General features: G+C 39.1%; 1 protein-coding gene across 1 annotated transcript; it reads left to right on the top strand.

Moving 5' to 3' along the window:
- The first annotated feature begins 307 nt into the window (after positions 1-307).
- LOC103763044 (carbonic anhydrase 3) lies at positions 308-13,844 on the top strand. The gene is made up of 7 exons (XM_018074715.3): positions 308-344; positions 439-636; positions 3,979-4,097; positions 5,978-6,070; positions 7,929-7,994; positions 10,480-10,635; positions 11,585-13,844. The coding sequence occupies exons 1-7, from the start codon at positions 308-310 to the stop codon at positions 11,702-11,704; spliced, it is 789 nt and encodes a 262-aa protein (XP_017930204.2). The 3' UTR covers positions 11,705-13,844.
- The last annotated feature ends 240 nt before the right edge of the window (positions 13,845-14,084 follow it).

Genomic DNA, 14,084 nt, shown 5'->3' with positions numbered 1-14,084 from the left:
GAACCGTGCCTGAGGCAGCGGGATGAAGGGAGCCGCGGCGTCTCGCCGGCATCCCCTGCTTCTCCAGAGGGGAGAACACGCATCCGCCCACCCCTCGGCTCCCACCGCCCCGCACCGCCCCCAGCCCTGCCTGCCCCGCAGCCTCCCGCCGCCGCCCTCTCCTGCCCTCCCTCCGGGGAGGACGCGAAGCCGTGGCGGTCTATAAAAAGCCCCCCGGGGCGGGAGGGAAGGAGGGAGGGAAGGAAGGGACCACCGCGCCAGCGGAATCGCAGCGGAGGGAGCGGGACAGGGCGCGGGTAGCGGCACCATGGCCCAGTCCGTGTGGGGGTACGACAGCGACAATGGTGAGCGGGGCTCAGGGCCGTCGGGCGGGACGGGGCTGAGCCCGGCTGAGCCCGGCTGAGCCGGGGAGACGTCTCCTTTGCCTTTGTACCTCAGGACCCGAGCGCTGGCACGAAAACTACCCCCTTGCCAAGGGAGACAAGCAGTCGCCCATTGAGATCAACAGCAAGGACGTGCAGCACGACAACTCTCTTCCCACTTGGCATGCGAGTTACGATCCCGGGGCAGCAAAAACCATCCTGAACAACGGGCGCACCTGTCGCGTCGTCTTCGACGACACTTTTGATCGATCAGGTCAGTTTCTGGTTTGGTTGTCTGGCCTTGCTAGGAATCGAGGTTTGCAAAGCGCCGAGCATCAAAAAGCATCCCCTAGTATCCAGCCTGCGCAGGCCAGCAGAGAAAAGTCACTTGGGAATGTAAAAGGATGCTCCTGGGGTTTATTCTGGTGAATCTGTAGGTGGGACAGGGAGATTGTAGCTGCAGGGTCACCCTGAAATACAGACTCAGCTGGAAGGTGGACTTCTGTGTCATCTCCTTCAACACAGACACCATATCCTCAGGTTTTGTGTAAGGGAAAAGAGTGGTGCCCAGAGAGATTTAGAAGGCTCTGAGGCACCCTGTAAACAAAAAACTTGTACATATATTTCCACTGACTGTGATCTTGATTTCTTCTGTATGGGAATTCTTCAGGTACTCCATAGGCTAAAAAAGCTATTAAAACATCATTTATGAAAACAGCATTTCATAGTTTCTTGAAAGCTATGGTATGGCATTGCTATAGAACTGAGAGCGAGCAGTCTCATATCTTTAAGCTAAATTTTTCAAACCTTGATTCCAGAACTATATCTGTGTAGCTCTGGATGCAGACATGCAACAACTGTCAAAATGAATAATAAATTGACAACATAATATAATGCAAAGACATCTCAAGAGCATGCAGAATTGACTGCAATCAAATTATCAAGCAATCTAACTAATGGAAAACAGTTACTTTCCTTTGTATTTTTCTCCATCTGCTTTGATGGCATTTGTATTGGGATTTTGTTCTTAGTAAGCTATATAATTAATGAAATACATCCATATTACATTGAAAGATCAATATCGCTTGTGTTTATCTTGATGAGATCATTGTTTCCTTGGATTTCTTTATTTACCATTACAGCTACCTGCTATTTTTCCATATGTCTCAGATGGAATCTAAACTATTTAGGACCAGGACCATGTCTAAGTTGTGTATTTGTATGGTCCTTTAGTATTTATTACCACAATTTCTACACAGTGGTCTCAACATAAACTGCACTTTTATTATCATAGAATCACCAAATGGTCTGGGTTGAAAGATCATCTAGTTCCAACTACACCACCACCACCACTTTCCACTAGACAAGATTGCTCAAAACCCCGTCTAACCTGGCCATGAACACTGCCAGGCATGGGGCACCCACAACTTCTTCAACCAATCTATTCCAATCCCTCACCATCGTCACAGCAAAGAATTTCTTCCTAATATCCAATGTAATCATACTCTTTCAATTTGAAGATGTACCCCCTTGTCTTATCACTACCTGCCCTTGTAACAAGGCCCTTTTATAAACTGGAATGCTCTTCCACAAGCAGTGCATAAAACTCATGCCATGACTGAAAGCATGAAAAGTAAATTGATAAAGAACTTTTTCATGTGGGGGTTCTACTCTGTCTTCTTTGCAGCTTCCTAAAGGCTGAAATGTTTAGACAGGTTGCTGAAGAAGATGTCTGCCCAAGGAACTGTGTTGGAGAAAGATTTGACAAGCAAAGTACAGCCCTTGGTGCAGCTCTTCCTCTAAATCATCTTCGCTCTGTTCCCTCCCTGCCTCTCCCCTCCCCATCATCTCTGTTGTTCTCTGAGTATCAAGTGTGTACATTCACTCCTGGCTGCCCTGACTTTCTGCAGGCTGCTGGACAGTAATTTAGGACTCAAACATTTCACAGGAACGTGTCTGATCAGAATAAAATACAATGTTTGACAGCTCTGAAATTCATGAGAATGAATTTCATAGCCATTTTATTATCTTCATTTGTTGGCTTCTACAGTGGCAACAGATAAGTAGTAGTTACAGATCTCATTTTAATTGGAAAAAGAAATATAGCTTAAAGATAGCCTTTATTTTCCAATTATATGGAAAATTTTTAATTTTAAAAAGATTTGTTTTCATGCTATAGAGATTTATGTCCTGTTATGAAGTGCTATTTTCAAGTGCTTCACAGTATTTGAGCTCTGGAAAGGGCCACCTTTAAGAAATGACTGCTAAATGAGTCTCCAACTCTGATACTGATTCAGCTTTTAAGTGTCAGTAAATCACATAAATTCAGCTCCTGAAAGTCCCTGCCTCCCATTGATTCCAGCTTGAAATGGCAAGCAAATACTTGTGAGGAGTTGAACCTTAGAGTCTATGCTTTATTTGTTTTATATTCAAAAGTGAAATAAGAATAACAGTGATTATAATAATATAAAATATTTTCCATTGAAGGCCTCTACAGAAAGTTTACTCAAAACCATATTGACTTAGGATAATTTATTGATGTACGAACAAACTGAAAAAATAAGAGGAACTGCATGCCTAAAACTCAACAAGGCTTTTTTTCCATCCCTCCCCTTGATGGTTGTGACACCTACCAACTAAAAAGAGAAACTGCAAAGTTAAACCTCTTGCTCTGTGTAGGTATTCCAACACATATGATATCAAGAATTCATTTGAGACCATTGGGCAAAAGAGGATTTATTATTTCAATGTTAACTTTGAACTTCAAAGCTATTGGTAGAAGTTCAAACTTGAATGCTATTTAAACAAGGTCTTCTGGCACTGCAGTTGTGAACTACATTATCAGCTTTCTGTGTAAGGAAACACGACTCATTCCAACCTTAGGTAATGAATGAAAAATACATTTGAGAGCTTATCCTCTAAGCAGTCCCTGCTCAAAAGAATCTCCAGGCTGAAAGAGCAGGTGTGATTTTTTGAAAGTCAGAGTTGATGTCAACTGTCAGACTGATGCATGATCAGCATTATTTGGCTAAAGACAGGAGAAGTAACAGCTTCTTAATTTGTTTCATTGGAGGCTTGAGAACAATTTAAACTTTATTGTCTTCCCTAACTTTCTAGAAATAGATTTTTTTTTTTAATTTTTACTTTTTTTTAGGAGCAGCAACCTATGCTGTAACCATTGGTTAGTTGTCTGAACTGTAAAAGGTATGCCAGTCATGGACTAGAGGTACTCTTCGAAGCATCTCTGGATTAATTTAACAGCCCTAACCCCAATCCTTCTACGACAGACCCTTTCTTGACAAGAACCATCTGTGAAAACCTTCCTTCTCTCTCCACATCATAAACTGTAGTGTGTCCACTTGCCAGGAGAAAAAAGGCTTGTTGGCCAGGTGGGGTTTGATTCTATGCTTGACTCACAGCAGTTTCCACAGTTTTCACATCAAACAGAACTCCTGAGTGATAACAGAATGTAGACCCAACCACGTGAACTGGTGAGTGTTGTGACCCCCCACTGCAATCTGCTGGATTTAAAGGAGGTGCTCCGGTGGGTCCCCGTTCAGAGACCGCGTGTGCCAGGGTTTTGTCGGCTGGTGCTGACGCAGATTGTCCCTTGCAGTGTTGAGAGGGGGCCCGCTCACCGGCGCCTACAGGCTGCGGCAGCTGCACTTGCACTGGGGTTCCTCTGATGACCACGGCTCTGAGCATGTTATAGATGGGGTGAAATATGCAGCAGAGGTAGGACTGATTTTTAATAGTAGTATTCAGTGTTAACTGGAATTCGACTGATTTTGCATCTGAGCAGATTAACCGTTCTCCCTTTTTCTAGTATTTAGTCATTAATTTTTCTCTGTCTGTGGAACTTGTGAATATTGGTTAGCGTGCAGTGGGATAAGTTACATGGCAATAAATGTGTCTTTGCAAGTATATACTAACACAGACTTCTTTTCTTCAAGCAAGAGTTTTTATGGTATTTTAGAATGTTTTAAAAATATTTTTCATAAACCAATTGGTTACTTTCAAATAGGAAGATCTGTTTTCTGCTGCTGTTTTTTAGCTTTTAGCCATTTCTGGTATAGCTTGGGTTACCAAGTTAGTTTCAGAAAGCATTATGAATTAATAGAAAAGCTTAGTAAAATCACATTTGATAAACTGACATTCAAAATTAGGTCCACCTCGAAACTGATTCAGAGTAGATTTTAGTTTCTGGACATCTCTGCTTTAAAATAACTGGATTTATTTTCATGAACCATGGAAAATAGATTTTTTGTTTCATTTTTGTTTTTTTTTTTTAATGTAACCTACTGAAGGACTGTTGTCCAAATTTTCTAAAATTAATGCCTTTTTTAGGCCCTGAAGACTTCTTCCGGTCATAAATATAAGAAAATTGGCTATTGATGCTAGTGAATTACTAACAAATGTTGCCTTCTTCATCTTATTTGAAAGTAGTCTCAAAATATATATCTATGCCCACAAAAATCCTGCAGTAGTGTTTTCCTGCCTTATAACTATACCCTCAAGGTACAGAGCTTAGAGAGGCTTTGCCCACCTGTCACAGGACAAAACTGAGGCAGATATTTTCAGGATCAGCATGCACAAACCTTGCAGAGATGACTGTGGGAGATGGCTTGGAAATTTTCTTCCTTAACCGCAGCCAAACCTTGCTAGTGCTCTACTTTCTGCGGCCAACTAAAAGAAGAATTCTGCTTCCTCAAACCATTTCTTGGTTAGCTCAAGCACAGACTTTTTATGTTACTTTTGTTAGCAGTACTCGTGTATTTATTGACAGGAGAAGAAAGTCTGGAATGTATGAAATTTTCCTACATTGCAACCAAAGATATATAGTTGCTCCAACTTTATCCTTAGCAATAAAATCCTTATCCTCAAGAGAAAAGAAACAGAGAACAATACATTAATTATATTCAGGGCAAACTACTTTGTTGTCAATTTAAATGAACTTTAAGAAAAAGACTTTTTTCCTGTATAACACTGAGTTGCAGATGCTACTTAGTCTGAGATTCCATACCGCTGCTTGTAGCATTTGTAGCTATATGCATGAGCTACAGATTTTCTGGACAGAGATGTAAAAATTTGAACTATATCCTGAAAATACATTATTGTTGAAAGTAGACATGAGAAATGTCATATTACTATCCCCACTCCTGTCCAGTACAATGTGTCAAGAGTAATAAGAGATACAAAACAATAATGCATGCACTACGGACAACCCAGTGTAAATCCTTGAGCTGATATCTGCATAACCGGAAGATCTAAAAATGTACCTGAGATGAAGTGCATGTCAGTAGGTGTTTTATGCACAGAATGTGTCCATGTCATGTGCTTGGGTTAAACTACTTATAGTTGCATTGTCTGATTACTGCGTAGGAAACTTCATTTTTTTCCTCATGTTTCAATTCAATGTGAAGCAACGCTTTATAGAAAGTGTGAGCATATAGAAGCATGGAAACAGCAGTTAGAAATATTTACATAGAGGTTTCGTTTTCATGTCCATTCTTTTACTTACTGTGTACTGGACACTTTTCTTTATTTAATTTAAAGTGAAGATTGTGCTGCTGGCAATTTCTTGTATTTATAACTGAAATTTCATTGATTTTTAGTTACATATGGTGCACTGGAATCCAAAACATGGTAATTTTGCTGGAGCTTTGAAACAACCTGATGGTGTGGCTGTTATAGGCATTTTTCTGAAAGTAAGTGGCAAATATTCAGTCTTTATAATCTCTGTGTTTTTCATCCTCCTCTAGTTACCAGGGGAAAATGTTCCCATTGTTTTATCACGCACTGCATCGTTTTGCAGGAAAACATTCAAAGCAGTTGACTTCAGTACTTCTGGACTTGAGCGCTCCAGATTCCGTGCACTAACCCATTCAGAGCCAACTTCTGACACCATTTGTGATACCAGTGGCATGATGGGTATTGAACAAGAGATCCATAACTTCAAGCCTGGGACATTTGCTAACTTTGTCCCTGATAGCTGAGCAGCCTTTTACTGTGGTGTGCATTGAGTGGGGAGGACACTGCACCGTATAAGTGTTTCCTCTTGCCTGTTGTCTGCTAGCAGGTGTTGCACCTGCCTCTCAGCAAGGTTATGTTGACTGATTCCCTTCCCTGGTCTCTGGCTGATTCCCACTTAAGCTGGGAATCAAAAGGAGTTCAATGAACCTACTCCAAAAAGAAGTAATTCATGGTAAAAGAATTTCACTGAACATTCTAACCTTGAAATACAACAGCTCCATAACAAAATAATTTTGTACCAGTATTTCCTAATTGATTTTTTTTAAAACTTAACAGAAAGAAAGCAATCCTAGTATCAAATCTGTACATGGTCTAGGACATTGAGAAACACTAACAGGCACACAGCCTAATAGCAATAAATTATGCAAACTTCAGATATGTGGCTGTCCTTTTACCTGCAGGTAGGCATATCAGCTTGAACACATCATCAGAGAATAGGTTTCCTTTTATTGTTTTATCACCTGTAAGTGGCATTTGCGCAAGCAATAGTAAGTGGATGTAATTAATTTTGCCACAGTGTCCCTGGGCAGACTAGATACAATGTCATTTTAATTCTGTTATACTGTGAGCCAGCCTGACCTTTTCTCTTGTGGTTAGTTTAAAATGAAGGTCAGCACCTGTCCAGATTCTCCCCTATGATTACATCCTTGGATTATTCTTACTTGGTCATTTCTTTTGGTCTATTTTAGACTAAAGCACTGTCTTGTAAAACACAGATTACAAAGCATTACACTATGTTCTTAATAATCATATTAAGGTCAGATAAAAGGTCTAGAAAAGTGGTATCACTATATCTTCTTTGGCCTTCTTTCCCTCTTTCTTTCTTGCTCTTTGGTAAAGGAGCCATTGTTTTTCACAGAGTTTGTCATGTTCTATTACTGGTGTTTGGAATACTACTAAAACAGGATTGAATTATCTCCTGAAGAGTTGAATTTCATCTCTTTTGAAAAAAAAATGGCGATTACAGCACATCTTAGGCATACTGTCTTTACTCTTCTGGGATGCAGAGCCATGTCAAAGCTTTTGGAAGTGCTAAATGTCAGGAACACAAGTAATAAAGTGACCCCACAGCTTGAGGATATCGAGACATGAATCTCATCATATGTCTTATGTCACAGACTGATCTGACTGCATATGTGCTGCAGAACATTTGAAGTATCTGCAGGAACTCCAGCTCTTCAGACCATAAACACTTTGCTGAGTGCTCATATGTCTCACAGTGGTTGTGGGTTGCTTTCAAAGAAGAGCCAAGGGCAAGGCCCTGGAGAGTGTAGATCACACTGTCTGAGTGTGTAGTTCACCTCAGACAGTCGGTGATGCCTTGTAGAGTCCTTCCGCACATGTTCCAATTGCAAAGCCAGTTACTGCAATCTGCTATTTTGGATGCTCTTTTAACACATGTCATTTTCTGTCAGTCTCTACTGGATGCTCTGAGAGTGCTGCTGCCTAATGTGACAGATGGGATATGCTGAAATTCTTTCAATACTGTGGAACATGATGAAAAAGATACAGTACTTGTGCTTTGCCTTGCAGGTTGGAAAAACTCCCAAACCAGAGATGAAGAGAATTCTTGAAGAAATTGATAACATTAAGACTAAGGTATCAAAAGAATTTTGGTGATATAATGTTGCTGAAAAGCAGCAGAAGTAGAAATCAAAAGTTCAGATTCATTTTTTGGCATCATCTTGGTGCCTAAGAGTAGCACCAGAGGTGATACATTGGAATGTAGGGCAGGATACTTTCTTTTACTTATTTAAACAGATAACTCCTCACTTCTGCAAGTATTCTTGTTGTAGAGGATTTTTTTATCAATCCTTGCATACACCACTGATAGTCTTATTGGTACTGCTTTGTAAAAATAGGCTAGTGTGCAAATAGCAAGAAGAAATGAAAAGGTTTTTGAATATGAGGACAGCAGTGGCCAAAACATATGCATATAAAGGAGTCAGAAACTTAGCCTGAAATGAGAAGAAACTCATAGGAATGATGGGTGAGGCTCCCAGTCTATGTAGAAGAGATTAAAAATGTTATTAGTTTTAAGATGGAACTGTGTTTATTTATAAAAGGGATTACATGGTGCAGTTTGTGCACCAGTCCTCTCTTCCTATGATGCTAACACAAATGGCATTGCAAACATATTCTAAATTATTTTCTAGTTTAATTAATGATCTAAGGCTCACAGCCCTTACCGATTGCATAGATACCACTGCAGAAGGGAGTTATTTGCAGAGAATTGAGATATTGCATCTACTGGTATTTAGCATTATTGTTGAATATAAACCCAATCTCTGGGTATAGTTTAGCAATTCTACTTCATCATAAACTTTATACTTCTAATGATGCTGAAAATCCCTTTTTGTATTTGACCTTGAATATATCACCAAATCACCAGGGCTAAATTTTACAAATCTGTAAGCATTTTCTTGCAAATTTAGCAGAATTTTTTGCATTTGATTTATGTATGTGTGTACTGTCATTGACCTGAGTAAGAAATTTGTTCTCTCCTAACTAAGAGTCATAATAATTTTATTTTTTCAACCTTTTCTTAGTCTTCAAATGCAATTCTGTTCTTTCTTTTGAGGGAACTGAAGGTTATTTTTTTTTCACTCTACCTATTGCTCCCCTGCTGTGTCAATGGAATCTGTCTTGATACAGATTTGGCTTTCTCTCATAATCCCTATAGCATTTTTGGCCGTTTGCATGCAGAAGAGCTTTGCCACAGTTATTAAAAAATTGATCAATCATCCTATGAAACTCTGTGTCATATAATGATGACAAGATGGCAGTGATATCCACTCCACTGCATTCTATCTGAGACTATCTAACTGGAGATTTTATAACTTCTAACAGAAAAAAAAATAGAAGTCTGATTTCCTACATACAGATATTCTCTGTAGTGGTTCTGGAAAAAGTAACAGCTGAGGAAAACCAGAGCAATATAGGTGCATATGAAAATGACAGCTTGTATTTTCTCTCTTATTTTATTTTCTTTCCTGTCATCACATACAATTTACCAAGATTACTTATTTTTCACGAAACAGTAATGGATGGCATCACTGGTATGTTTATTGCACATGCAATTTCAATTGCTCTGATGCATTACAGGCAGAGGAGTTTTTGGACACTCTTTTTATTGAAAAATCACAATTTGTTTTGTGAAGTTATCTGCAAACTCATATTGAACTTACAGAACAATTTTTCCTGGAAGATATACTTGAAGACTTGATATATATACTTGACAGATTCTTTCTACTCTGTTTGTGCAAGGATGTATGGCCCGCCATTGCACTTTTTCTCTGTTCCAATCTAGAGCAGATTCTCCATGTTAGGAGAAGGATATAGGAATAAGAGATTTCACTTTCCAGAACTGCATCCTAAATACCAGTAGAGAAGTGAACTGGATTTCCTTGGTTAATTTTTATTGTCCAGAGGGAACAAGGAAGACTCATCACAGTCCTCCTTTCCAAAGTGGAGATACCATCCTATTCAGTGGCAAACTTCTCAGGAAATGTTGTTTGGTGTCTGCTGTTCTCCCTTGTCTGATTGCAGTCACCTTTAGTCGTAAGTTATTTACGATACAGTACTCTTACAGGAAATATTTTAATTTTTTTGCATTAAATGGAACAGTCCCAACAAAAAGGTTGAGAGTGTCACCATAACAACGTAATTAGAGTACAGTCTTGGGAGGAGACTGTCCTTCAGACAGAAGACTGTAACGAATCTGGGATAAATGCCTGGCCACTATTCTGTTGGATAAAAAGGGTAACAGTACCTGCAGTGCCACAGCCTTTAACTTTCATCCCAACTGACCAAAAATAAAACACAATTTTGATAGTTCCAGAATAGAAAAATGTAAAACTGAATATCTTTGGTCCCACACAATTCAGTTTGTAATTTCTTTTAATTTATTTATGTAACCACAATGTCAGTTATTATTAATTGCCAGGAAAATGCTTGAGAAAGAGGGGATTGATTTCTTGCATGAATTTTGGTATTTAATTGCTCCCTTTATAACAGCATAGATACTGATGTCTTTTAAGATGCATATCCCTGGATTTACTGCAGAATTTTTTTTTCCTCTAAGGGAAAAGAGGCTCCTTTTCAGCATTTTGATCCTTCAATTCTTTTCCCCAAATCTCGGGACTACTGGACCTACCATGGTTCATTCACTACACCCCCCTGTGAGGAGTGTATCACTTGGATTCTCCTGAGGGAGCCAATTGAAGTCAGCTCAGATCAGGTAAACTCTCCCTAGTTCTGCTACTCTTTTACCAGTTCTCAGCAGTGTCTCAGTATGTCAGATTTGTGAGCTCTTGTGTAACCTTGCCCTTTTTGATAGGGAAAGCTTTAGCTGAGGACTGTGAGAAATTGCCTGCAGATTGGATGGTTGAAATGGACTGTAAAACTGACCTTGAGAATCAGGCCCTCTTGCTAGACACCTCCTGGAATAGCTTCAGCAGGAGTGTTCGTGGGATCCTGAAAACATGCTAAGGCGGAAGTGCCCCCGAGCCACAAAATTCAGTCATCATAGCATCCTCAGTTCATTCTGTGTATTTCACCACTAAGTGGCAAGTGAGACTAACATTTCACTGGTTTCTCAGTTTAGGAAATTGCTGGTGCAGATCTTGACTTCCTAAAAACTGTCAGTGAGAAGGATCAAATTACTTACAACTTGCAAACCTGAATGTTAACACAAAGTAATGCACTAATTGTATTCATATAGCTCAAATGTGCATTTACACAGAGAAAAAAAAAAAAAAAGAAAAAAAAGAGAGCCAGTCTGGATAAGGTGACCTTTTTAGTGCTTCAGCAGTTCGAATCAGGGTATATCCTTTTTACTGATTTCACTGTTTTCAGAATGGATTTATGGATGAAAGGTTAACAATTAACAAAGCAACACTGAATTTAAGAACAACAGCTAAGTGATGAATTCATGATTGAATTTAATAATCCAGTTGGCATACACTTCTCTGCCTTACAGAACAAAATACAAACTTCTGCACCAGCTTTTTCCATCAGACTACCTTGCATAAATGTAGATGTGCATCCTCCTTCATAGACAACCAATTGTCATTGCCGTTGTGTGCCTGTCATTATATAAAAAAATTCCTTCTCCATCTCAGAGTTTGTTCTAGGCATTAAGAACCACAGTGCTTCCACATGGACACTTTAGTTTTTCTTCTTTGCAGATGGCAAAGCTCCGTAGCCTTTCCAAGAATGGTGAGAACGAACCCGTGAACCCACTTGTTGATAACTGGCGCCCACCTCAGCCTGTGAAGGGCAGAATAGTGAGAGCCTCGTTCAAGTGAAGTCTCAAGTCTCACTCTGCTGAACCTGAGTGAGAAAATCCCTGCATCACAAAGTATAGTTAGTTTTTGCTGTCTACTGCTTTTCCTCTGGATCCAGGTCTGTGTTTCTCAGCTTGAAATTCTGAGTGGCAAACTGAATCTGATTTTGAAAACAGAAAAAATACTGTATGGAAATACTAAGCTTAATAAGGAATTGTGAGATATAGATGATTCTTGATCACAAAGCCTCAGCATTTATGATAGTGTCACTTCTCTGCCAAGTGGTCTTGGAAGAAAAATGGGCTCAGTTTCAATATGTAAAAGTCATTTCAAAGAAAATATAGTAAAGGTAGAAAAATGAACCAATAGCTCAGGAAAGCAGGAGACGGACAGGAGGCAAAACGTCTATTCCTACAGAGTCTCTAGTGATCTTCCTCAGATATCCCACCAACAGTGTTGACAACCAAAGAATAAGCAACCCTTTAACGTGCCAGATTTTCCCTTCCCTCTCTTGTTCATAGTTTGTTATCCAACACTGGATTAGTATTCTGGGGATATAATCAGGCATACTCAATTTCTGTGTGTGAAGAAAAAAAAGATATCATGCTGTTATTTCAGCATTTGCTGTCTTTGCCATGTCCTGCTGCTGCCATTGTTGATCTTCTTTCACTGCTGCTGCTACTTCACCCATCCAGTGTAGAATCCTGCTGGTATCATGTCACCTTGTATATAGTACAGCAGCTTTAGTATTGTTGAATGGGAACTGCCTTTTTTCTCCTGCTCTACGTTACCTATGTCACCTCGCAGAATGATGAATTTTTAGTTTTGATGCTCTGCCTGCTTTTTAATTTTGACATCTTAACCTGCATAGCAATGATTTCAGCTGTGAGGGATTTTGTTTCATATGGAAAGTATCTTTGTGAATGATTCATATGTGTCACTTGTCATTCCCACTACTGAAAAATCCAGGTTAAGTCACCTAAGGTTTTTTGATTGTGACTCTATGTAGCTGGAGACTATAAGTGGACTCTGTTTGGCCCTGTTCCTTTCTGGGGAGACACATCAGCTTGCACATATGATCCAAGCAAGGAATCACTGGCACACAGAAACTTTCCAATCAATTAACTTCCCCTGTCCTTCATCATACAAACTTTATCATTTCAGCGTAACACAAGTACCATCTAGGTTGAATCCACATGTGAGTAAAGATCTGCTACATTATATTCACCATCAGGGTGATTGTTCCATATTGTACATACAGGAGGTTGGGTGGTCAAAGATATTGAGTAAATCGTCCTACAAAGGAAGGTTCTGGGTTCTCTGTGTTCCTCTAACTCATCAGTAGGTAACAGTGGGCATTCTTCTAGATGTTGCCACAAACATGTTCGCAGCAATATTTATAAGGGGTATGTAAAAGCCTAAAAAAAAGCAAAAGGGTTACAAATGGCTCCTTAACTGTTTCATTTTCCACCTTTACTAGAAAAATGTTGCTCCAAAAGGGAAGTTATGAATGGGAAGCATTGAAGAAATTCTGCCATTGTCAACAGCACAATTCAGTGAGAATTCAGAAATGAAACTGAGGGCAGAGTTTGATCCTTTGTATTCATTTAGAAATGGTCTAAGAATTGTTGAAGTTCCACTGAAAGTAAATATTTCAGTTTATTAGGAGTGTATTTTGCTTAGTATAAAGCAGTTTCTTTTTTAAAATTAAGTTCCTGTCAGCAGAAGCTAAAGTATTGATTGAATCTTGTTTACAAATGTTTTGGCATTGGCTTAATCTTACCAGAAGATCAGCTTTTCATATTATGAGTGCAGCATTTCTAAAAGTATTGATTTTAAGAGTCCCTTAGATTTTCTTTCCGCTCTTGAATCTGTACATCATCTCAACACACAAAAATGTTACTACAGAAAGCTCATAAGCAACATTTTTTTCTACTGTACTGTGTCTTACATATAAAATTTCTGCTCGTATCCACATGCTGTTGATCTTGGTGATAAGAAAATTTTAACACAAATTACTGAGACAAGAGTTTGAGTCTTTCTACCTGAAAGACATTGACTGTGATGTTTAAATCTCTTGTTATTGGGGCAATAAAACAAGATTAGTTGCCTGCACTTGACATAACTGCTTTTATGTCTTCGAAGAACCAATAAATGGACTTAAATGAAAAATTGCTTGCTGGTTTTATTTCTAATGCAACATCATGACTGAAAGTAGCAAGAACTTACTAGAAAACATTTGTATCCTTTCCTTGATACATATACATAGGGGAATAGACACTCTAGTAATTTTTAGCTGTTCGAGTTTAATATCTCATCCTGGTTTCTGTGTATCCAATCAAATAGATCCTCAAAAATATCAGGATTATACAGTATCACTTATTCTCTGTTTTCAGGTACA

This window comes from Manacus vitellinus, unplaced genomic scaffold, assembly GCF_001715985.3.
Source record: "Manacus vitellinus isolate BGI_N305 unplaced genomic scaffold, ASM171598v3 scaffold_1_pilon, whole genome shotgun sequence".
Classification (NCBI taxonomy): domain Eukaryota; kingdom Metazoa; phylum Chordata; class Aves; order Passeriformes; family Pipridae; genus Manacus; species Manacus vitellinus.
This window is presented reverse-complemented; position numbering and strand designations above follow the sequence as displayed.

Excerpts from the sequence above, each read along its gene's own strand:
- LOC103763044 (XM_018074715.3), top strand. The coding sequence starts at position 308 with ATGGCCCAGTCCGTGTGGGGGTACGACAGCGACAATG. Across the intron at positions 637-3,978 it reads CGACACTTTTGATCGATCAG|TGTTGAGAGGGGGCCCGCTC; the intron begins GTCAGTTTCTGG and ends TGTCCCTTGCAG. Across the intron at positions 10,636-11,584 it reads TTGAAGTCAGCTCAGATCAG|ATGGCAAAGCTCCGTAGCCT; the intron begins GTAAACTCTCCC and ends TCTTCTTTGCAG.